At 40.4% G+C, this 25,428-nt stretch overlaps 1 protein-coding gene across 4 annotated transcripts in view; it reads right to left on the bottom strand.

Moving 5' to 3' along the window:
- Nucleotides 1-25,428, bottom strand: part of GNPTAB (N-acetylglucosamine-1-phosphate transferase subunits alpha and beta) — an 83,897-nt gene that overhangs the window by 41,053 nt on the left and 17,416 nt on the right. For 2 of the 4 annotated variants that reach the window (XM_079938268.1, XM_079938269.1), the window contains exons 2-5: nucleotides 17,434-17,519; nucleotides 8,684-8,803; nucleotides 7,578-7,619; nucleotides 4,681-4,886 (exon numbers count right to left, since the gene is read on the bottom strand). In XM_079938268.1, coding sequence (XP_079794394.1) covers nucleotides 4,681-4,886; nucleotides 7,578-7,619; nucleotides 8,684-8,803; nucleotides 17,434-17,519 — 454 coding nt within the window. The remainder of the gene's footprint in view (nucleotides 1-4,680; nucleotides 4,887-7,577; nucleotides 7,620-8,683; nucleotides 8,804-17,433; nucleotides 17,520-25,428) is intronic. The other 2 variants (XM_079938270.1, XM_079938271.1) reach the window with 1 other exon arrangement.

The raw sequence follows: 25,428 nt of genomic DNA, 5'->3' as shown, positions 1-25,428 counted from the left end.
AAACATAGGAAGAACACTCTTTGACATAAATCACAGCAAGATCTTTTTTGATCCACCTCCTAGAGTAATGGAAATAAACACAAAAATAAACAAATGGGACCTAATGAAACTTCAAAGCTTTTGCACAGCAAAGGAAACCATAAACAAGACAAAAAGACAACCCTCAGAATGGGAGAACATATTTGCAAACGCATCAACAGACAAAGGATTAATCTCCAAGATACATAAACAGCTCATGCAGCTCAATATTAAAGAAACAAAAAACCCAATCCAAAAATGGGCAGATGACCTAAATAGACATTTTTCCAAAGAAGACATACAGATGGCCAAGAGGCACATGAAAAGCTGCTCAACATCACTAATTATTAGAGAAATGCAAATCAACACTACAATGAGGTATCACCTCACACCAGTTAGAATGGGCATCATCAGAAAATCTACAAATGACAAATGCTGGAGAGGGTGTGGAGAAAAGAGAGCCTTCTTACACTGTTGGTGGGAATGTAAACTGATACAGCAACTATGGAGAACAGTATGGAGGTTCCTTAAAAAAATGAAAAAAAGAATTACCATATGATCCAACAATCCCTCTACTGGGCATATACACAGAGAAAACCATAATTCAAAAACACACATGCACCCCTATGTTCATTGCAGCACTATTTACAATAGCCAGGTCATGGAAGCAACCTAAATGCCCATCGACAGATGAATGGAAAAAGAAGTTGGGGTGCATATATAGAATGGAATATTACTCAGCCATAAAAAAGAACAAAATTGAGTCATTTGTTGAGACGTGGATGGATCTAGAGACTGTCACACAGAGTGAAGTAAATCAGAAAGAGAAAAACAAATATCGTATATTAACGCATGTATGTGGAACCTAGAAAAATGGTACAGATGAACCAGTTTGCAGGGCAGAAGTTGAGACACAGATGTACAGAACAAATGTGGACACCAAGGGGGGAAGCCGCGGCAGGGTGGGGATGGTGGTGTGATGAATTGGGCAATTGGGACTGACATGTATACACTGATGTGTATAAAATGGATAACTAATAAGAACCTGCTGTATAAAAAATAAATAAAATTCAAAACTTAAAAAAAAAAGAAAAAACAAAACAAAGCTAGCTCTCGCTTCGGAAGCACATATAGTAAAATTGGAACAATACAGAGAAGATTAGCATGGCCCCTGTTCAAGTATGACATGCAAATTCGTGAAGTGTTCCATATTTTTTAAACATAAAGAAGACGAAAAGACAACCCTCAGAATGGGAGAAAATATTTGTAAATGTAACAATTGACAAAGGATTAATCTCCAAAATTTGCAAGCAGCTCATGCAGCTAAATATCATAAAAACAAACAACCCAATCCCAAAATGGTTAGAAGACCTAAAGAGACATTTCTCCAAAGAAGATACACAGATTGCCAACAAACACATGAAAGGATGCTCAACATCACTAATCATCAGAGAAATGCACATCAAAACTGCAATGAGGTATCACCTCACACCGGTCAGAATGGCCATCATCAAAAAATCTACAAACAGTAAATGCTGGAGAGGCTGTGTTGAAAAGGGAACACTCTCACACTGTTGGTGGGAATGTAAATTCATACAGCCACTATGGAGAACAGTATGGAGGTTCCTTAAAAAACTGAAAAGAGAGCTACCATATGACCCAGCAATCCCACTACTGGGAATATACCCTGAGAAAACCATAATTCAAAAAGAGTCATGTACCACAATGTTCATTGCAGCTCTATTTACAGCAGCCAGCACATGGAAGCAACCTAAGTTTCCACCAACAGATGAAAAGATAAAGAAGATGTGGCATATATATACAATGGAATATTACTCAGCCATAAAAAGAAACGAAATTGAGTTATTTGTAGTGAGGTAGATGGACCCAGAGACTGAAAGACAGAATGAAGTTAAGTCAGAAAAACAAATACCGTATGCTAACACATATATATGGAATCTAAAAAAAAAAAAAAAAAAAGGTTCTGAAGAACCTAGGGGCAGGACAGGAATAAAGACGCAGACGTAGAGAATGGACTTGAGGACACAGGGAGGGGGGAAGGGTAAGCTGGGACGAAATGAGAGAGTGGCATGGACATATATACACTACCAAATGTAAAATAGCTAGTGGGAAGCAGCCGCATAGCACAGAGAGATCAGCTCTGTGCTTTGTGACTACCTACAGGGGTGGAATAGGGAGGGTGGGAGGGAGATGCAACAGGGAGGAGATATGGGGATATATGTAAAGCTGATTCACTTTGTTATAAAGCAGAAACTAACACACCATTGTAAAGCAATTATACTCCAATAAAGATGTTAAAATAAAGAGAAAGAAAATAAAAACAAAGCTATATTTAGCAAAACAATAAATCATATAACTTGTTAAATTTGTCAAAAATTACCCCTGTACTTTCCCTATATATTTTAAAATATAACCTAAATTTTAAAAATAGGTTAGTTAGTGCTTGCTTCAGCAGCACATAAGCTAAAATTGGAATGATACAGAGAAGATTACCATGGCCCCTGCACAAGGATGACATGCAAATTCGTGAAGCGTTCCATATTTTTCACTTTGTTATAAAGCAGAAACTAACACACCACTGTAAAGCAATTATACTCCAATATAGATGTTTAAAAAAAAATTACTCACTGTAAATAATAATGATAATAAAAATAAATAGTAATTATAAGTAAAAAAAAAAAGTTAGTTATACAAAATAGTTCAGAAACAGGTCTATGGTGTGAAGGGGAGATACCTTTGCTTAGAAAAGTCATAGTTTCCTTTCAAATCACAAATAATAAGTACCAGGAAATGAGCACTGTGTTAGACACTGTTCAGGACACCAAATGGTGAGGATAAGGTTTCTGCCCTAAAGAAATTAGATGAGGGACTTCCCTGGTGGTCCAATGTGTAAGACAGCGTTCCCAATGCAGGGGGCCCGGGTTCAATCCCTGGTTGGGGAACTAGATCCCACATGCATGCTGCGACTAAGAGCTCGCGTGCTGCAACTAAGAAGTCCGCCTGCCACAACTAAAGACCGCACGTGCCGCAACAAAGATCCAACGTGCCGCAACAAAGACCCAGTGCAGCCAAAATAAATAAATACATAATAAATAAATAAAATAAAATGCTGAAAATAAATGGTGAATTAAAAAAAGAAATTAGGGTTTCCCTGGTGGCGCAGTGTTGAGAGTCCGCCTGCCGATGCAGGGGACGCGGGTTCGTGCCCCGGTCCGGGAAGATGCCACATGCCGCGGAGCGGCTGGGGCCGTGAGCCATGGCCGCTGAGCCTGCACGTCTGGAGCCTGTGCTCCGCAACGGGAGGGGCCACAACAGTGAGAGCCCCGCGTACGGCAAAAAAAAAAAAAAAAGAAATTAGATGAGAACAGCATAAACTCCTGTGCACTCAAAAACTAAGTTGTGAGTTAGGTTACAAGTACTACAGGGATACAGAAAAATAAAATCATTGTGAATGTACTAGTCCAGGATCTCCATGGAGACAGAACTGGAGAGGGGGCTGGAAAGAATAGGAGATGGGCTGGGAGAGGAAGAGGCTCAGGACAGGCAGCCCCACATCTGTGAGATGACGCCGGCAGCTGTGAGGAGATGCGAGGAGGGCAGGGATGCGAGGGCCGATGGGCAGGACCAAGGCAATTAAAACTCCATCTGGAACACCAGCAAGAGGAATTTGTGTCCATGTGAAAAACAAATATATACTACTATTATTCTCTCCAAAGGGATAGCAACTGTAAACAAATTGGAAAACTCTGATTTTATCAGTTTCATGCTAGACAGATCAGAGAAGAACTTCAGAGGCCGGCAGAGCAGACAGGCATCTATCATTGGGGCCTGGGTGAAGAAACTCAGTCTGGTGTAGAAGAAATCTGATGAGTATGAAAGGTAAGAACCTAAGATTTTTGCAAAAAAGCAAGTCATAGGATGAGGCGGATTACTGGTTAGAGTATGAACGGGTCAAAGATGGTTCCAAAGATTTAGGTTGGGAGGTACGGCATTGAAAGAATGGGAACTTGAGAACAGGGCTGTAAAGAGAATGCGACAGTTTTCATTTTACACAAGTGAAAACAGAGCTTCCTGGGAGAGTCACTCAGCACAGAGGAAGGATGAGACAAAAGGAAGGATGATTGAAGGAGACGCAGGCGTGGGGCTCAGCAGCTCAGTGGCCGAGGAGAGGACGGGATCTCTAAGGATGCGGGTGCAGTTCTATGTCAAGAACTACAAATTTAATTCTATTATCGGGCCAAATCAACTGCATAACCACATGATTCAGAACATAAAGTATGAATGCTCCAAGTATGGTCAGTCCAAGCTGCAGAAAACAACCTTGCTGAGGAATTTTGAAAGAAAAAAGAAAAAAAATAAAGCCTCCTGAATACCTCCCAGCCGAGAGAATATGGTAAATTTGAGTGAGAACCAGGTTTAAGGTCCCGACCACAGCACAGGAAGGCATGTGTATTACACAGAGTAAAACAGATGCAATCCCTTTCTGACAGCAGGGCTGAAATCCAATGGTAGCTCCCCTTTTTACATTTTTGGTTTATCAGGCATTTCTTTAAAAGTGAACCAATTCTGTTCCATTCAAAATTTTGTTATTACAACATCCAATGATAACATGATTTTAAAATACCCACAAGAAGATCTTACCATTCTTTGTACTGTCGAAAACAACAACTGAGACATTAGTGGAAGGGTTTTTTGGTTTTGCAACGTTGAATATGTCACTGGCAGAATGAAAAGAAGGATAAAGAGATGGCAGGTCCTTCAGTGTGATGTTGGTCGGCAGAGCTGGGTCCAGGACGAGCATTGGCACCTTAATGCAGTGTGTCAGCAAACACTCCAACTGCTTCTCACTGGAAAGAGACATGAACATGCTCACAACTACATGCTTGAAAATTTAATCAACACTGAAAAGCTTGTTGGTACTACTAAATTTCACAGGTGTTTCTTCTATATTTTATTTAAAAATCATGATCTTTCAATAAACAAGGAATTTTATCTCAAGAATATAAAAATTTAGTAAGTTAGCAAGTATGGCATAAAACTATCAAACAAGTGCAACTCGAAAGATAGAGCTTTCAAACTCCTGTTAATAAAATAAGACTGCAGACTTCCCTGGTGGCGCAGTGGTTGAGAATCCACCTGCCAGTACAGGGGACACAGGTTCGAGCCCTGGTCTGGGAAGATCCCACATGCTGTGGAGCAAGTAAGCCCGTGCACCACAACTACTGAGCCTGCTCTCTAGAGCCCACGAGCTGCAACTACTGAGCCCATGTGCCACAACTACCAAAACCCACACGCCTAGAACCCGTGCTCCACAAGAGAAGCCACTGCAATGAGAAGCCCGTGCACTGCAACCAAGGGTAGCCCTTCCTCACCACAACTAGAAAAAGACCGTGTGCAGCAACAAAGACCCAACGCAGCCAAAAAAAAAAAATTAATTAATAATTAAATAAATTTAAAAAATAAAATAGGACTGCCACAAAATTTACTAACTCAAAGGTGTACAAGAAATTAAGCACTTCATTACTATTGTTTTAAACATTATTTGTAATTCCAGTAAAGCCCAATATCAGACAGATTAGGAAGTAGAAAACTTCTGGTTAACAGAGTATCATCTTACCAGAAACAGTTTACCAATTCCAACTAGAATACAATTAAGTACACTGAATATGACAGGACACTGATGCAAACAAAAGCAAATGTGACAAAGTTTTATGAAGTTACATGAAATATTCCTGTCTAAACATAAGAAATACCTAAATTAAACAAATGGGCAAAGGACACAGCTAGAGAACTCAGAAGGTGGGAGCTATGACCAGTTAACAGACTACATGAAATTGTGCAACCTCACTAATATTCAAAGAAATGCAAAAGAAAACAATGACCTTTTAACTAAATTAGCACCCCTCAAAAAATGATGATGCAATGTTAGTGCAAGGGCAGCAAACTCTGCAGGTATCCCTCCAGATGGGTTCCCCATTTCCTCTTTGGAAAAGCAATTACATTATATATACATATATACTTCTTCAGACCCATGAAAACATACATACGTTTCTTCCTCATTAGTTTATGTCCAGGAATCTAGTCCAAGTAGAAGAGAAACAAAAACAGGAAAAACAACAAACCCACACACAGAAAATGCCATAGGCCCAAATATAGTATCACAAAATATTTACAAAGTGAAAATACGGCAGTACCCAACATTTAGCAAATTATACTACAGTTACTTTATGGAATATTATATATTAAAATTGATAAGAAGTATTACAATAATTTATCAACATAGAAATATGTATGATTATATAAAATAAAAAGTAGGACACAAAATTGCAAAGATTATAAATTATTTACTATAAAAACATACATGAAAATAGAATAAGAAAATGATCATAATTGTTGAGTGAGGGCCAAAGAATTATGTGAGTTCTTGTCTTTCCTCTCAACCTTTCTGTAATGTTGCATCATTGCTTCAATTTAAAAGTCATTTAAAAATAACAGTCTTGGGGACTTCCCTGGTGGTGCAGTGGTTAAGAATCCGCCAGCCAATGCAGGGACACGGGTTTGGGCCCTGGTCCGGGAAGGTCCTACATGCCGTGGAGCAACTAAGCCCGTGCGCCACAACTACTGAGCCTGCTCTCTAGAGCCCATAAGCCACAACTACTGAAGCCAGTGCACCTAGAGCCTGTGCTCTGCAACAAGATAAGCCACCGCAATGAGAAGCCCACGCACAACGACGAGTATAGTCCCCGCTCAACGCAACTAGAGAAAGCCCATGTGCAGCAATGAAGACCCAATGCAGCCAAAAATAAATTAAAAATAAATAAAAATAACAGTATTAGCAATAGGTATTTATAAATAAATATGCATAATTAACATTAACAGATGATTCAGAAGGCACTTTTGGATCATTTCTATGAATAACTCTTCTATTTTAAGTCTAATGGTTCAGTGGGGAAGTGGCAGTTAACAGAGATTTCCGCCTGTTAGTGAGACGGTCTTGTTTTAAGGACCTATCAGAGTCAGGTATGATTCAAATCAAGAGAGATCATCTGATTCTTGTCATTGGGTTAAATCTCCTTCCCAAGTCCTTAAATATAAGACATACAACTATGACAGCTTTTAAAGATAAGGAAATATACACTGAACACATAGTTAAACAATGGACATAGATTCTATAAATGAAAACACTGGTGTAAGTTAGACTTAAGTGAACCAAGAGAACAGCACATCAAGACCGATTAATGGAAACGACAAAGAAGAAAAACCTTACCTAACGTATCTAGAATCGATAAAGTTTTGGTTAGCTACAACCAGAATAACCACAGTTCTCAATCAGCTGTGTCTCTGTTTTCTCATCTAACGGATGCACTTAATTTGGGGGTCAAAAACCAAAAGCAGAGGGACTGAACAGGAGCAACAGAGTAAGTAAAAAATACTTACTCTGTTTTGTTGTGTACTCAACAAAAGCAAGGGAGAAGAACCTAGACGTTTCACCTCCCTCCTTTGATTTTCATTACTGAGAGGAAAATCAAAATGCTTACCTCTTCTTCGTTGGTTCCGTTGTGTTTTTCCCAAGGATTTCTCTAGTGAAAGCAAATAGATTTCATTATATATGCATGGACTAGTGCTAGACTTACATGTGAATGAGGGAACTTAACACTGATTTTCCTGGTTACTCCACGAGAACCAACCAGTAAGTTAAGAAGTACTGTACTGTGTATAACATTTAAGATGCATAATAAATTATACATTTTAATATGCTATGATCAACAAATATTATCACGTACCACCCACAGTAACCACAAAAGTTTACTTAAAATATAAGCTTTTACGTTTACTAGTAAAACATAGTTACGAGGCGAGGCTATCAAAGTGATTTTCATGCACTGGGGAGGAGCACAGAGAGAGAGACAAATGTGTTGCAGTATGACATGGCCAAAGGCCTGCAACTGGGGGCACCCAAAACATTTACAAAGAAATGAACGGGGAAATTCTCAGTAAATACTCCTGAGGAATCGGAGGAAGTTACATCAGCCAGGTCTCCAGCTCAGAAGGCTCTCCAGAAGCCCACTGTACTTTTCCCAGATAAATAAGATAATCAAAATTCCATATTTAAAAAAATTACCAAGGTTTCTAGTTCCATAGTATACTATTTGATATTAAAAAGGGTAACAAATATACTTTTTACTGCCTTTATCAAATGGAAAAAAACTTATGTCTGTAGGCCTGTTTTATTTTCAAGGGACTAATCCATCTTACTGTGTAGCAATTCTGCATGATAAAAGCTTACTTCATGAAGTTATCATCACATCTGGGACTCAGACCGAATGAGCAGGAAGCCCAGGGCTCCCTTAGGTGGCTCCTCCACCTTTAGGCCCTTTGGAGACCAAGGCGTCACTAGAACACCACATTCATGAGATGGCCACCTGACAAAGTGAGGCCAAGATCTCACCGAAGTGGCCGAGTCCTCCTTGGGTGCCAAGAAACAAGGGTCGGCTGCATGACTGCCAGAATCTTGTAACGGCATGAATTTGAGATGCAGATTCTTGTTTGAACAGCAGTGTAAGCATCATCTTACCTTCTGAAATGTACCATTAGTTACAAGTGTAGAGCTTTGTGTGTCTTGTTTTCTGACGATCAGTTTTACCTCATTGCTTTCTGCTCCTCCTCCATCTGCTCTCTGACTTGCTGCAGTTCCTTCAGTAGCTCAAGATCCGTGCCATTCACCCAGGTGTAAACCACGTCGATCGGCATGGGCAGACAGAGCCTAGGGTAAACACACAAGTCCTCCAGCTCATGTGCATGTTGCCAACATACTTGGGAATAAGAGCATAACAGGGTTTAAACTCAGAGGTTATGAAAAAATCAGCGAAAAGGTGATCCAACCATGGCGTATACCACAGACTTGCATGCTTTCAAACTGGGGCTTGGGCACTAATATTTACTGAGCCCCTTCTCTGGAGTTGCATTCTGCTAGACACTTTATGCAGTTTTGCATCGTCTGATCATCACAGCTACCCGGTGGAGGCTGCTGTCCCTTCAGTTTTAAGGCTGTGGGGGAGGTCTTAGAAGCTCACTTTAAACTGCTACATTCTCAGTTTAGCAAGTGAGAAAGCTGGGATACAAATGCAGCCAAACATAGAAAAGAAATTAGAAGCTTAAACAAAATTACCAAAAAAAAAGAGTTAGCCAGCAGTCCCCAATGAAGACCTGGCCCTCTTTAATGCTACAGGCTTCCCATTCCCAGCTGCCCCCAAGCCTGGCCCCTCCCCATCCTGTTCGCCCTACTTTGTTTTTTTTTTCATAGCAATGATCACCTATGAAATAATTAACATGTTACATACACTGGTAATTCATGTGTCCCTCCCCTAGAATGTAAGCCCCAAGGCAGCAGGAAACATACCTGTTTTGTTCCCTAAAGTACCCAGCGGATTAGGATTTGTGCCTGCAACGTGAGGAACTCGATGATTTACTTGAACACTACTAGCATAGAAGACCTTCCCGAACCTGCTTGATTTTTCCCTTACTATCTTACCCCTAAGGAGTCAGGCAGGCTTTTAATTCTTGAGTATCCTAAGCTCCATCTCAGTGTTTTTGTTCAGGTTTTACCCCTGCTGAAAGCTTTCTTCTCCTTTCCTTCATCAACTTACCATAATCCTACCCATCTTTCAGAGTCTGCTCCAGACCTACAACACGGGAGTTCATAGTGACATAGACATAATTCGGATAATTCTGTTTCAGGTTTGATCTTTTCCAAGAAACAGTACAGTTTCTTTGCTTTTTTCGGTTTTTTTTTTTTTGGGGGGGGGGTTGTTTTTTTGGTTGCTGGTTTTTTTTTAGGCCAAGGACCTAAAGCTTACCCTCCTTTTGTCTTTCTTACAGGCCAGGCACAGGATCAGGCCCCCAGCAGCACGAAGGGCTCCAAAGACTAAGCAAAACATGACTTTTGGCCACAGGGTTAATTATCTCAGGGGAAAACAAATGCAGTTTGGTGGATAAATCTTTCAAATTATGGAAGGAAAAAAATAAATAGAGTGACAAACACTTATAGCTTAAAAGAAGCAGGTGAGATGACTGGATGAAAGGAGTGCTTACCATTTGGTGAATAAATATTTACTGAGCACTCAGTATGTGCTAGGCACTGTTCTAGGTGCTGGGGACTCAGCAGTAAACAAAAAAACCCAAAATCTATGCCTTCATGAAGCTTACATTCTAGAAGGGTGAAGACAGGAAATAAACCAAATAAGTGAAGTCAGATGATGTTCCATGTTATAAAGAAAATGAGGATACACAGTACGTCTAAGTGGGGGGTCAGTTTTAAACAGGGAGAGCAGAGATGGCCTTACTGGAAGATGGCATTTCAGCAAAGAGATGAAGGAAGTGAGGAAGCAGGCCATGTGGGCAACTGGGGAAGAAGAGCCCAGAGAAGGGAAACATCATGTGCAAATGCCCTGAGGCAGCTGCCTATCTGGCATGGTTAAGGAACTAGAGGCCAGTGTGGCAGAGACAACAGGAGCAAAGGGAAGAGCATAAGAGGAGATGAAGGTCAAAGAGGTTCCAGGGGACCCAGAGCTTCATGTGGAAAATGCGGAATCAATCAGCTCATACTCAGACACAAGTGACAGCTGAGCATCTACCAACCCTCCCGTAAAGGTGCACCACTGCCCGTAGAATAAAATCTAAACTCCTTCATAATCTATACCCTGTGCTCTAGACGCTCCATGTGTATGCCCTTACCCAAACAGGATAAGAACTTGCAGGCTTCTGTGTCTTTGAACATGCTTCTCCCTCTGCCTAGAATATCCTTTCTTTCATGCTTCTTTTTAACCACTTCCTCATTCCCCAAATGCCCTCCTCCCTCACCTCCCACAAAGAAAATATACTGCTTAAGAAGCAACTTCCACTGTACTTTGTACTCTAAAGAAGCCTTAGCATACTGGTTGTACTATTTTTTTTGATGTCTGTCTTCCACTAGATCAACTATCTCTAAGGCAAAAATGGTGTCACGCATTCTGTGCCCCTCTTCATTAATTATTTCCTCTCTTTCCTGTACAGGCTCAGGCTCTCTCTCCTTACTGTAACGATACGCAAATGCTTCCTCATCTAGGTTTTCTTCCGCGTGTGTCTATACGGATGGTTCCCAAATGTTAGCAGACATCAGAATCACCTGTAGGACTTTCAAAAGAGATGGCTGGGCTCCGTCCCCAGAGTCTCTGATTCATTAGTTCTGGAGTGGGGCCCCAGAATCTGCATTTCTAACAAGTTCCCAAGTAATGCCAATGCTGCTGGTCCAAAAACTCACATTGAGAACTACTGATTTATAGGTAGATTTAGTTCATGTTTTTAAGTTAAAAAAAAAAGCCTTCCCCACTAAAATATCAGTTCTAGATGAGGTCAATGAGCTCCTCTTGTTCATCACTACATGCCTAGGAATAGTGCCTGGGACATAGTGGGGTTTAATATGTATTTACTGTCCAAATAACTATTAGTTCATTCCCTCAACATAAACATTAGTCTTTCCTATTAAAAAAAAAAAATGCCTCACATTACCCGCAAGTAAATTATCCAGAGTCATCTCACTCCCAAGTTCACAGGTGATCTATCTATGCTCAGACTCAAAATTAATTTGGAAAAAAAAAAAGCTTAAGTGACATATTTTAGAAAGAAAAGGCTTTTAAAAAGGAGGCAAAAATTTGCACATTCCAAAGCTTTTCTGTAAAAGTAATTATCTGCTATTAAAGATTGTTTTAATAGAGTCAAGAGATATCCATGCAAGTTCAACTGAGGAAAACAGCATAAGTATGTAATAATGCATGTATGTGCTGGTGCTTCTAGTAAGGCTGTATTACACGATCAATCCAATCCTCTGGTGTTAAACCGACAACCCTGAGGAGATCGTGTGATCTGCCCCTGGTCAGTGAGTCAGTTGTTTTTCTACTTATTAGACATGGTCACAGTGAGTGTGAGTCTTTTGTTCTAACCACAGACCACTAGCTTAGTTTCCAGATGACAAGGAAGTCTTTAACTTAGAGCTGAAGACTAAGAAAGTTACCTATGATTCAGAACCAAAGCCGTGGTGATACCTTTTATTTTTTAGTTTAGTTTAAGTGAATATGAAGGCACTCAATAGTCCCTTGGTTCTACATCACATAAAGCAGAGAGGAAAACTTAGAGCATGAATAGTATCTTAGAAACAAAGTTGGAAGAGATTGTACACTTCATCTAATATCTACATTTTAGAGATGACAAAACTGAGCCCAGGCTGACTCAAGCCCTCACAATTAGCAGCAGCAGACAGTTCACATATTCATTGGTCACTGGCATATAGAATGGGATTTTTTTTTTCATTCAGGGCAAACAACATTAAAAAGACATGTAGAAACACTAGCAAAACAATGAAAACTTCCTATAAACATTATGGTTTTTTTAAATATATTAGATATTACATATGATCCATTTTCTTGTCATCATCGAAATTAGATAATCTTGAAATATCCCTACATAAAAATCAAACTATATTTTAATGCAATCTAAAATTAAGAGAAGAAATATTTAAAACACACACCCACACCCTTCAGAAAGAGAACAAGAGTGTTTGATTAAAACTGCTGACCTCAGTATCTAGATTTTCTGAGCTAGTTTTCCTTCTAAAAGTTTTGAGGCTCCGTCCAGGCAGAGATTTATGCGTCTGTGCACCACCAGCACGCAACACAGCATCAGACACAGTAGGCCGAGTGAGTACTCAATAAATGTTGGGAGTGAAAGAAGGCCATTTTGAGCTTTTCTTAGGAAAATCAGCATTGTTAAAATAAAAGTTGGAGAAGGAGGAAAATTATGTTTCATTAAGAATCCGTTAATACAATAGTTGTCAAAGTGTGGTCACCAGACCAGTGGTTTCAGTATCACCAGTGAACTTGTTAGAGATGAAAATTCTCTGCACCCCTCTGAGACCTACAGATGCAGAAACTCTGGAGATGGGGAGAAACTGTATTTTCTCAAGCCCTCTGTGGAATTCTGCTGCACACTGAAGCTTGAGAACTGCTACATTAACGAATTATTCTCAAACTTTTTAGGGTCCAGACACTTCACACTCTTAAATATTCTTAAGGAACCCTAAAAGCTTTTGTTTTTAGGTTATAACTATCTACACTTGCCATTTTCTTTTTGTGTGTGTGGTTGGATATAATTTACTTTTTTTTTTTTAACATCTTTACTGGAGTATAATTGCTTTACAATGTTGTGTTAGTTTCTACTTTATAACAAAGTGAATCAGCTATACATATACATATATCCCCATATCCCCTCCCTTTTGCGTCTCCCTCCCACTCTCCCTATCCCACCCCTCTAGGTGGTCACAATGCACTGAGCTGATCTCCCTGTGCTACGTGGCTGCTTCCCACTAGCTATCTATTTTACATTTGGTCCAATGCCACTCTCTCACTTCGTCCCAGCTTACGTTTCCCCCTCCCCGTGTCCTCAAGTCCATTCTCTAAATCTGTGTCTTTATTCCTGTCCTGCCCCTAGGTTCATCAGAGCCATTTTTTTTTTTTAGATTCCATATATATGTGTTAGTATACGGTATTTATTTTTCTATTTCTGACTTACTTCACTCTGTATGACAGACTCTAGGTCCATCCACCTCACTACAAATAACTCAATTTTGTTTCTTTTTATGGCTGAGTAATATTCCCTTGTGTATATGTGCCACATCTTCCTTATCCATTCATCTGTCGATGGACACTTAGGTTGCTTCCATGTCCTGGCTATCGTAAATAGTGCTGCAATGAACATTGTGATACATGACTCTTTTTGAATTATGGTTTTCTCAGGGTATATGCCCAGTAGTAGGATTGCTGGGTTGTATGGTAGTTCTATTTTTAGTTTTTTAAGGAACCTCCATACTGTTCTCCATAGTGGCTGAATCAATTTACATTCCCACCAACAGGGCAAGAGGGTTCCCCTTTCTCCACACCCTCTCTAACATTTACTGTTTGTAGATCTTTTGATGATGGCCATTCTGACCGGTGTGAGATGATACCTCATTGTAGTTTTGATCTGCATTTCTCTAAAGATTCACACTTGCCATTTTCAAATATAAATCAGACATTCAAAAATTCATTTTAAAACAATAATAAACCCCTTCATGGGTTAACATAAATAACTTTTTAAATGAAAAGAGCAGGGACTTCTCTGGTGGCGCAGTGGTTAAGACTCCATGCTCCCAACGCAGGGGGCCCGGGTTCGATCCCTGGTCAAGAAGCAGGATCCCACATGCATGCCACAACTAAGAATTCACATGCCACAACTAAGGAGCCCGCCTGCCACAACTAAGGAGCCAGTAAGCCACAACTAAGACCCAGTGCAACCAAATAAATATTTTTAAAAAATAAAATAGGACTTCCCTGGTGACACAGTGGTTAAGAATCTGCCTGCGAATGAAGGGGACACGGTTAAAGCCCTGGTCAGGGAAGATTCCACATGCCGCGGAGCAACTAAGCTCATGCGCCACAACTACTGAGCCTGCGCTCTAGAGCCCAAGAGCCACAACTACTGAGCCTGCGTGCCACAACAAGAGAAGGCACCGTAAATGAGAAGCCCGCGCACCGTAATGATGAGTAGCCCCTGCTCACCGCAACTAGAGAAAGCCCGCGTGCAGCAACAAAGACACAATGCAGCAAAAATAAGTAAATTTAAAAGAAATAAAATAAAATAAAAACTAAATGAAAATAGCAGTATTTTCTGAAACAACAAAACAATTTAGTGAGAAGAGAGGCATTACTTTACATTTCTCCAAATCTCTTTAATGACTTAGTAGAAGCAAGCAAGCAAGCATGTCAAATCATCTGAATTCAATCTGTTCCCATATGCTCTTTTGGTTGAAGAAAACCCAGGCCCACAGATACGTACTTGGAAAGGGGAGGCGTATTTTAATAGCCTTTTCAAATAATAGTGCATATTCTTCTTTGATACTACACCAAAATAAGGGGAAGTTTCTTAAAAATTGGTTGCAATGTGTGATCTGAAACTACATTAATGAACTTTTTGTGCTTTTACATTAAAGTCCGTCGGTCTTTCTTGCACTTTGAATGGCTTTCACCCATGTGAAATTCTGTAACATCAATGCATTGGTCATCTGGAAAACAACAGCTTACTGAGTTATGCAGCTCTGCCAAATGTGACATATTTCCTTAATTTTCTTACATAATATTAACAAACGCAATTTTCTTGGATAATGCTGCAAATCTAATCAGAGAAGTCTTTACAGTATTGTGAAGCTATTAGGCTTACAGTGGTGGAAACAAGATTTCCAAAATTCTAATTTTCACTTCAAAGCTCAAATTTTATCTTTGGCAGCAAATACTATCATTTCTTTCCTTTCAAACACAGGATCGCTTTGTTTACTGTCAAGAAAATACCTGCCAAATATAACAAGTCTGAGTAATGACACTGTCATCTGTCCTTTCAAGTTATAACAATGGTGATCCATGAAACACAACAGTGAGTTCAGGCTGCAACTCAAACAACCACGAGAGGGCTTTTCCTCAAGACAATCGCCATGCAGCCAGGTGCCTGAGGTGTGCTTCCCGTTGCATCACACAGAACATTAAGAAAATGTGTACTCACGGGGTCAGGGTAGAATCAAATCAACGATTTTTACTGCTTCCTCAGGAACATTCTTAAGCGAACCGGCTTTTTTCTGCCCCGTGCAGATATGTGGCGGTGGTGAATTACAGTGGCTTGTGCTAAGGTGTGGCAATTTTACCCACCATGGCTTTTACACAATTCGTGCAAATGTCAACGCAGTAAAAAAAGGCAAATAACACCTCAGCGCTCTTATAAATATAGCTCTGATTTCGCAGATCCCCCAGGTTCTTTGGAAACTGCTGTTTTAAGAGATCCTAAGAGAAAGATCTAGAGTTTCCCTACTTCGCCCTTCACTTGCTTAAAGTAAAGCTTAGGCTAACTCAAGGAATCCTACAGCCCTTCTTCGCTGAGAGGTTCAGGACTATAACAGTGCATACATCTATGTCTAATTAGCACAGCTTTTTTTAAAAACTACTTATTTGATAGGGACCATACAGGTACTCATAACAAGTGGATAGAGGCGCAACGAAGTGCTTCTAAGCGGGGACAAGAGCTCCAGCAGAACTGCCGATGCAGTCTAGAGGCTCCCAGAAAATGGTCCAAGTGCATCAATTGACACCGATTACTAGTTACACTTTCACTAGGTTTTCTGGTTCAGTGAAGGTAGAGAGGAGGACTTATGGTGTCTATCCTCCAGGGAAAATGGACAGTCAGGATCTAGGGAAGTTTCTGATTATGGCCTCTGACAGTTAGACCAAGGTCCATCTGTGAGGTTAACTACCTTTGTTAGCTACCTCACATTTGTTTTTGGTCACCCGTGCTCCTTGCCCTATAGTGATTAGCTGTGTGCCGTTACAATGGAAAGCAGTTAATAGATACTGCATAAAGTGAGTAAACCAAAAAGGAGAGAACTCCGTTTTTTGTTTTTGCTTTTTTTTTTTAAGTTGAAAGGACGGTCACCAGAAGAATCCGAAACAAAAATTCATTAACCATGGTTCCTCTGGGTCAGGGGAAATTCAGAATGGAACAGAGAGAGGCTTTACTTTTTCTTTTTGTTTTTCTTTTTCTATAATGTTTGAACTGTTTTTGACCATAGACATATATTGCTTTTATGATATAAAACCATACAAGTAACAGTTTTACAGACAAAAAAATGAAAAGACCGTGTGTGACTTATTTTAGCTGTGAGAAGGGAAGGAGGATGTTGGAAAAGATTGCTTTAACTTTGGGGTCTGTCTTGTGAAGGACGAAAAAGTCTCCAAGGAAAAGGGTGAAGGCAGCATTCAGGAGTGGCTGCACCAAGAAGCTTGGCTTTAAGGAGAAAAAGACCCAACCTGTGAGGTGGTTTGCTCCTCCCCACGGCGAGGCAGCCAGATGTGGTGACCACAGGGGCATGTGGGCATCCAGTCCTGGTGGATACCACAGCAGATGCTCTGGTTAACACAGTGATGTCAACAGAAGAACACTGGCCGGGGCTTGGAACTGGCTGCAGAGTAGCCGCCTGGCTTCCTCATCCTACAGGGGGATGGAATTACCTTGAGCTCACAGAACTGGGGCAAGGACAAAGCGAGATCGTGTAACTTAAAGTACTCAATATACTGCAAAGCAGGATTGCTCTTTGGCAATCAAATTTTTCATCCATAAAACGTGAGGATGGATTACAAGGTACCTTCACATGGGAGTAGTCTTGAACAAGCTAAACCATACCTACAACTTGGAAAGACCTCTTCAACTGTTCTACTTAAAGCATGGGTGATTTCAAGGCTTATTTAAGCCCAAATAAGCTACTCTCCAAAACTGATCTCTTCTCACCGATTCTGAAAGGACTTCCCAGCAATATTGTCTCTGTAGGAATCAAACAAAACATGGTATTGATCCCGGCTCCATTCCAGAACCACCTAGGGAAAAAAAGAAAAGAAAAACAAATGTTTTCTTTGCATCAAATACTGAGAGTATGTAACTTTCATTTCATTTTAATTTCATTAAGAATTGCTAAAGGACTCCCAAGGCAATAGAAATAAAAGCAAAAATAAACAAATGGGACCTAATCAGACTTATTACAAGCTTTTGCACAGCAAAAGAAACCAAAAACAAAATGAAAAAACAACCTACAGACTAGGAGACAATATTTGCAAATGATGCAACCGACAAGGGCTTAATTTTCAAAATATATAAACAGCTCATGCAACTCAACAACAACAACAACAAACCCAATCAAGGACTTCCCTGGTGGCCCAGTGGTTAAGAATCCGCCTGACAGTGCAGGGGACATGGGTTCGAGCCCTGGTCCGGGAAGATCCCACATGCCGCGGAGCAACTAAGCCCGTGTGCCACAACTACTGAGCCTGCACTCTAGAGCCCGCGAGCCACAACTCCTGAGCCTGCGTGCCACAACTACTGAAGCCCATGCACCTACAGCCCATGCTCCACAACAGGAGAAGCCACTGCAATGAGAAGCCCGTGCACCACAACGAAGAGTAGCCCTTGCTGGCTGCAACTAGAGAAAGCCCCTGCGCAGCAACAAAGACCCAACACAGCCAAAAATAAATAAATTTATAAAAATAAATAAATAAATAAAATAAAGCTCAATATAACTGTCCTTGGCTAGTACGGCTACCTGGAAGGTGGGGAGAAAACATCAGAGAGAGTGCGCTTCACAAACGGCTGAGAAATGCTGACGTGCTGTATGTTAATACAACATGCCTTCCTTCATCAGATAAATTAATCTTGGCATCTCCAAACCGCTCCGGTGTATTAGAAACAACGGCAATAGCAAAGGGTCCTTAAATACCACATTTAGGAACGTTCCTCTAGTTCAGAGTTCTGCACTCTTAGATCTTGGGGGAAGTGGTAGGAATGCTGGCTTATTACTCGGGATGTGGGTTTTCATCCCAGCTCTGTCACTTTTATGAGTGACACTGAGCAAGTTACTTAGCCTCTTCAGCCTGTCTCTTCATCTGTAAAATGCAGGGGGTCTTTGAAATCCCTGCCAGTCCTAACAGTCTATGACTTAAGAGGGGCTCCCAGCTGCAGGGCTGACACTGTGTTTCTCACCTGTATCCTCCATGCCCCCACGTCAACTCCATAAGGACACCGTGTCTCTTCCTGTCTTCACCTCCTCTGGGTCTTTTGTCCCTGCTCCTAAGCCCATCAACATTTGAACTTGATTCTCTTCCATCAGAAACATTTCCCTTTTCTGCTATTCCTGTCAACTAAACCCTATTATGAAAATCTTTCTAAACTTTTCTAGATGAATGAGTAATATGCTCTATGAGGAATGAAAAAGGAAACTTGTAAATCAAATAAAATTCATCTAAGGGTTAGTGTCAGATCATTTCCTTAATACTATCAAGGACGGAAAAGAGTAGAAAAAACTTGTGCAATTAAAAAATTGTTTATTCTGGGGTAAACTGTAAAAATATGAACACCTTCCAAACAACAAAGAAGCCAAAAAAGACTTAAACTTGCAATTAGATAGTTTTCAGCCATTATCAGCAGTAAACAAAAGACCAGAGGAACAGGTGAGAGAAACACTGACTACTGTAAAATCGAGTCTCTGTTCTTGCACAAAGCCTTTCCATATTCTTCAGCCCAGTCTGAATGCTTCCTTCTCAGAACTCTGGATAACTTCTATCACTTACTTGATGCCTTGCATCACTTAGTTTTATTGTTATTTACCTTTTACCCCATGTTAGCATCTTGACAGACCAAGCAAACTGCTCAAAGGGTAGAGAACGACTTACAATTCTGCTTATTATCAACTCATACCCAGCACATTACATACCATCTTCTTCTTAGTAAATATTACCTCACTACTGTAGGAGTGACGTAAGAGCAGGCTGGATTTGGGAACTTGGGATGCCTTCTAAGAGAACCTCCCAGTTCTCCTGCTTCGTAGTTGTGTAACCCTGGGTAAACTACAATGTGTGGGCCTCAATTTCCTCAACTATGAAATAAGTACTAACTCTATTTCATCGGTCTGCTGTGCTGCTGTAGTAGGACGGTGATTCTCCCATGACGTGGGCAAGTAAAGGGTATGGGGAGCGTGCCAGGCATACTGGAAGCCGAGGGTAAACAAGCTTAACTTCTGAAATGCCATCATTTTTATAACGGCAAGACATTTAAGACATTCTATTGGTAGTAATGCAAATTTTTTATGGAGAAAAATGGAATATTGATGTGATAAAAATACCAGATATAATGTTGACCTTCAAAAAATGTCCTATTTGCCATTTTGAGCTATTCTCCCCATACACACACACACACACACACACACACACACACACACACCTCCTCTCTACATTATTCTCCTCAGAGGACTTACTTTTGTCTGTTACTAAGGGTAGTTTGTTGGTAAAAATTTAAGACACAATGAACAAAATACTATTTACTAAAATACTACATGAGCTCTCAAATACCACATAAACAATGTATTATTAATAAAGAATTATAAAAATCATCTAAAGGTAGTTTATTCTACTAGTTAAAGATGTTTATCACTTTTGGACTTCCCTGGTGGCGCAGTGGTTGAGAATCCGCCTGCCAATGCAGGGGACACGGGTTCGAGCCCTGATCCGAGAAGATCCCACATCCTGCAGAGCAACTAAGCCCGTGCGCCACAACTACTGAGCCCACATGCTGCAACTACTGAAGCCCACGCACCTAGAGCCCGTGCTCCGCAACAAGAGAAGCCACCGCAATGAGCAGCCTGCGCACCGCAATGAAGAGCAGCCCCCGCTCGCCGCAACTAGAGAAAGCCCGCGCATGGCAATGAACACCCAGTGCAACCAAAAATAAATAAATAAAATTAAAAAAAAATTTTTTTTAAATGTGTATCACTTTTAAGACTCCATCTTAGCAATCATGGCATCCAAGGTATTCAAGATCAATTGTTGGTTAGTTTTACAAAATTGCAGCCAAAGTCAGTCTTAATGTGCTGATCACAGGAGAAGGGGTTCAAACACACACTCACCAAGCACCACTGTGCCAGGCACACCCCTCCATTGAATCCCCACAATAAGGCACCACTTTGAGGCACGTACTACGATGGCACAAAAAGAAGCTCCAGGCCAAGCTGCAGTGTGTGTGATGGGGCTGAGGTTTGAATCAACCGAACTCCGTAGCCCACGTTCCTGTTTAGCTTGGCCCAGGCTCTCTCAGCTTCACCTGGCCTGCTCTTCTGATGCTTATTTACACAGAGCCAGCTTTGTCAAATACACATTCATGAATGTGGTCATTCAACCAGTTGAAACTGGTATGTTTATCATCCTTAATTCAATGGCCCAGCATTTTTAGAATGTCTGATAGTCCTTCAGCTGGTCTGTGCGCACAAACGCTAAAATTTTCAGTTGATAAACTTTTTCAATTATGAAACCGGCACACACTTTTGTTGATGATCTTCATGGTCCCGAAACAGGACCAAATGCATGCCTGTGGTACAGTAACAGTGAATGAGGTGCAAACCCCATAATCCTTTGGGGATTCCCCAGCTACGGAAAGGAGGAAGGTAATTATTAAGAAGAGGACTGGTGAACAGTGCAAGGATCATAAGATTACAATCAGAAGTTTAAGTCTGGAACGTATCAATAATAAAATCTAGGGCACTTCTCCATTTTCAATTTCTTCTTCTGTAGAATGAGGATATTAATACCACCTATTTCACAAGATTGTTTTGATAAGATATGCAAATCCTATAGGGCTGTACAATACTCACTGCAAACTGCTCACAGGTCTCTTAAAGACAGCGTTTACATGCTACAATATAATTAATTCACCTGTTTAAATATCATCTACACCTCTGCGAGCAACTCAAAGCCAGGAACTTAATCTCTCTCATTTTCAGTCCTAGAACCTTGCACACTGCCTGGCACAAAATCAATAAACTTTCTAGAATGAGTGAATACGGCTACTAGTTTTACAAGACAAACACCTTGGAACAGCCTACTGCTCTGTGGTTTCCCTCCAGAGCTTCCTGCTTTCAGATCCACTCCCAGATAGTCAATGTAAAGGCTAAAGGCTACAGGTATAGAGAGACGACAGCAGGCCTCAGCACACAAGGATGCAAAACTCTCTCTGTAAAAACACATGTCCCTTTCTCAAAGTTTCAAGTGTATAAATGTGACGAGCTACCTTGTAAAACTTAAGATGCCAGGGCTCTCCAAACTCAAGCAGCAAGAACTCTAAGTAACTCTGACAGAGCTTTTCAACATTGATAATCACATCAGAAGTTTATAATATTCCCAAATTACAACAGGTTCTCCATAGTTTCTGAAAACAAAATATATTTTGCATTAAGAGCCACTAAATGGCAGACAAAGATAATCTAAGCTTTATCTTTTTCTGCTAATTCCCCTCCTCCCCTGATACCAATCAGGAAGTCAAATCTCATCACCAGCAGCATTTTCTAATCACATTTGATTAAACACGTTTGTTTTCCTGCTTTAGTCCATTAGGGTTGCTCTGACAGAATACTACAGACTGTGTGGCTCAAAACAACAGAAATTTATTTCTCACAGTTCTGGAGACTGGGAAGACTAAGATCAAGGTGCTGACAGATTTGCTATTTGGTGAGGGCCTGCCTCCTGGTCCATAGATGGCTGTGTTCACGCTGTGTCACCTCACATGGTGGAAGGGGCAAGGGAGCTCTCTGGGGTCTGTTTTATAAAGGCACTAATCCCACTAATGGGGGTTCCACCCTCATGACCTAATCATCTACCAAAGAGCTCACCTCCTAATAGCATCACACCGGAATAGTTTCAGCATATAAATTTTGGGAGGACACAAACAGCTCACTGCATTTCCCAACACGAAGTGGCTAAAATAAAAGATTAACCCATTTCTTATTAGGCATTGAATGGTTACCAAAAGTGGGCTGATCTCTCCTTTTCATACACAGGAAATGACCCAAACCCAAGATGCATGACCACTATTTACTTGAACATTAATTAAACTCAAAGATACTTTTCTAGACCACGTCTACCTTCTTTGAATTCTTCACAGAATTAGATACACGACATACATTTGATGACCATTTTAAAGGGCAAAAAATGGGAACCAGGGCTTTGTCCTCAGGGAGCTGACATCCTGTTAAGGACTAATCATGTACTTTCATGAAATGATTTAGGAACACTTACTGTTCAGCTTTTACATGAGTACAGATTAAAACAGATTACTGTTGGAGAAAAGGAATAATCCAGGATAGGGTTAATCATAATAACTTAACAAAATCTCTCTCCTTTTTCTAGGAGAGAAAGCTGAGATTTTTAAAGAAGTAGAGGAGCAAAGAGAGGGAATTCCCTGGCAGTCCAGTGGTTAGAACTCCGCTCTTTTACTGCGGAGGGCCCAGGTTCGCTCCCCAGTTGGGGAACTAAGATCCCACATGCTGCACAACGCAGCCCCAAAAAAAAAAAAAAAGTCTCCTCAACCACACTTGAAAAAAAGGAAAAGGTGGTGGTGGGGAACTACTAAAGATGGTTTCCAAATGTATTCAAACTGACTTTCTGGGTACATATATGTAGGTTTAGTTGTTCTACAGTTCAGAGTTTACAGAATCACAGAATTACACAGGGAGTACTTTAAATCCAATGCCAATGTGTGAGCCCTGCTAGAACGTCCTTGCAAACAGTTACTGTACCTATGAATTTAGATCTGCACTGTCCAAAAACATGGTCCAAAAACAGATCTGCACTGTCCAAAAACGTCCCCACTAGGCACGTGTGGTTATTTAAATTAAGACTAAATAAGTTAAATTTAAAACTTAGTACCTTAGTCACACTAGCCACATGTGAAGTGCCCAACAGCCACATGTAGCTAGTGGCTACTGTACTGGACAGCTCATAATTACAGGCCATTTCCAACACTGCACAGAGTTCTCCTGGACAGGGCTGCAGCTATTCAATGCCTAAAGATTAAGTACGTGTCACAAAAGCAGGCCCTGACCTCAGCCCCAGTTTTGTGATTTTATTTATTTTTTTAATATAAACTCTTTATTGTACAGATGAGACTCTGAGACTCAAAGAGTTTAAGTGACTTATCTAAAGTCACACAAAAAGAAGAGTTCTGGGCCTCCCTGGTGGCGCACTGGTTCAGAATCTGCCTGCCAATGCAGGAGACACGGGTTCAATCCCTGGTCCAGAAAGATCACACATGAGCAACTATGCCCGCGTGCCACAACTACTGAGCCTGCACTCTAGAGCCCACCAGCCACAACTACTGAGCCCACGTGCCACAACTACTGAAGCCCGTGCGCTAGAGCCCATGCTCCACAAAAAGAGAAGCCACCGCAATGAGAAGCCCGAGCACCGCAACAAAGAGTAGCCCCAGCTCTCTGCAACTAGAGAAAGCCTGTGTGCAGCAACGAAGACCCAACGCAGCCAAAAATAAATAAAAATAAAATAAATAAATTTATTTTTTTTTAAAAAAAAGAAGAGTTCTGACTCCCCCTCCCCTCCCCAATTTTTGTCAACAGGCTGCTGGCTCCTCTTAGCAGACGGATGTTTCCTCGGATCTCAGACAGCTTCTTTCCCGCGTGGGATCTGGCACAGATATCTTTCACCATCTTCTCCCATCAGAACATGCATTTCTGGCAAGAGAGCAGCTCTGATTCCCTGGCTTTTCTTCCTATTTCCTCTGGATAAGGTCTCTATAGTTTTGTTTTTTTGTTTTTGTTATTTTTTTAATGGAAGAAGCCAAAGTACTGCAGTGAGGATATTTATCTTTGAGATTCATTTAGGGGAACCTGGTTTTCTTGGCCAAATGCTATAGTGAGCTAACCCTAGGTAGAAAGCATGGGCAGGATGAGGATGCACAAATGTAATAGTTTTGTGATTTTAGACAAGTCACTTAAAGCTCTCTAAGTTCCAAAACAATTCCTTATCCCATAAGGGGCTGTTATAAAAGAAATCAAGTGAGCTGATATATATCCATCTATTCTAATAGCTACGAAGTACTACAGGAAATGTAAGGTATTAAGACTATGAAAGAACACTGAACTTACTTAGTCCTTCAAGAGGCTCACAGCCTACTGGGCAGACAAATATGAAACAAACAATTATAACATGTGAAAAATATACCCAAAGTATAAATAAAAGTGTAGTTGGTAAACACTTGTTATAACTATTAAACCAGAAGCCAAAACTAATCAAACTAAGTTTTTTTGTTTTTTCTCTTTATTTTGGTAAAATTTAATTGCCATAAAAATGTTTAGTGAAATGAGATAAAATTTTACAAAATATCTGCTTGTGGTGCTTACTATACTTACCTCCATCAACAAATGAATTTTATCTCATACTGTTACTTAGACAAAAACATTTTTTAAAATTCACCAAGGAGAGTTCTCTTTTTATGAGTGTCAAATGCAGAGAAGTCATAAATTAGGCAAAAAGAATGCTATATATTTTTAAATAGCTTTAAAGCCATTTAAAAACCCCTTTCCTGAGGGGCAATTAGCAATATGTATCAAAGGACCAAAGAAATGGTCATGTCTTTGTTCTAATTCCACCTCTAGAAATACATGCCAAGAAAATCATCATAGGTGCACCCAAACACTTCTGTATAAATATAATAACCATTATTACTTATACAAATAAAACCTGGAGATATTTAAAAATTAAACAACAGGTAATCGGGTAAATAAATTAAGGTACAGTCACACAAATATTATGAAGCTATTAAAAATTATGCAGTTTTTAAGCAACTATTAAAAATTAGTAACTTCAGTTAGCCAACAAATATGTGGCACCATTCCAGACTCTGAGGACATAGTAATGGACAAAACAAAATGTCTTCCTTCTGGAGCATACAGACTAG

Source organism: Stenella coeruleoalba (genome assembly GCF_951394435.1).
Source record: "Stenella coeruleoalba genome assembly, chromosome: 11".
Taxonomy (NCBI): Eukaryota; Metazoa; Chordata; class Mammalia; order Artiodactyla; family Delphinidae; genus Stenella; species Stenella coeruleoalba.
The sequence above is the reverse complement of the archived record's forward strand: the minus strand, read 5'-3'. Positions and strand labels throughout refer to the sequence as shown.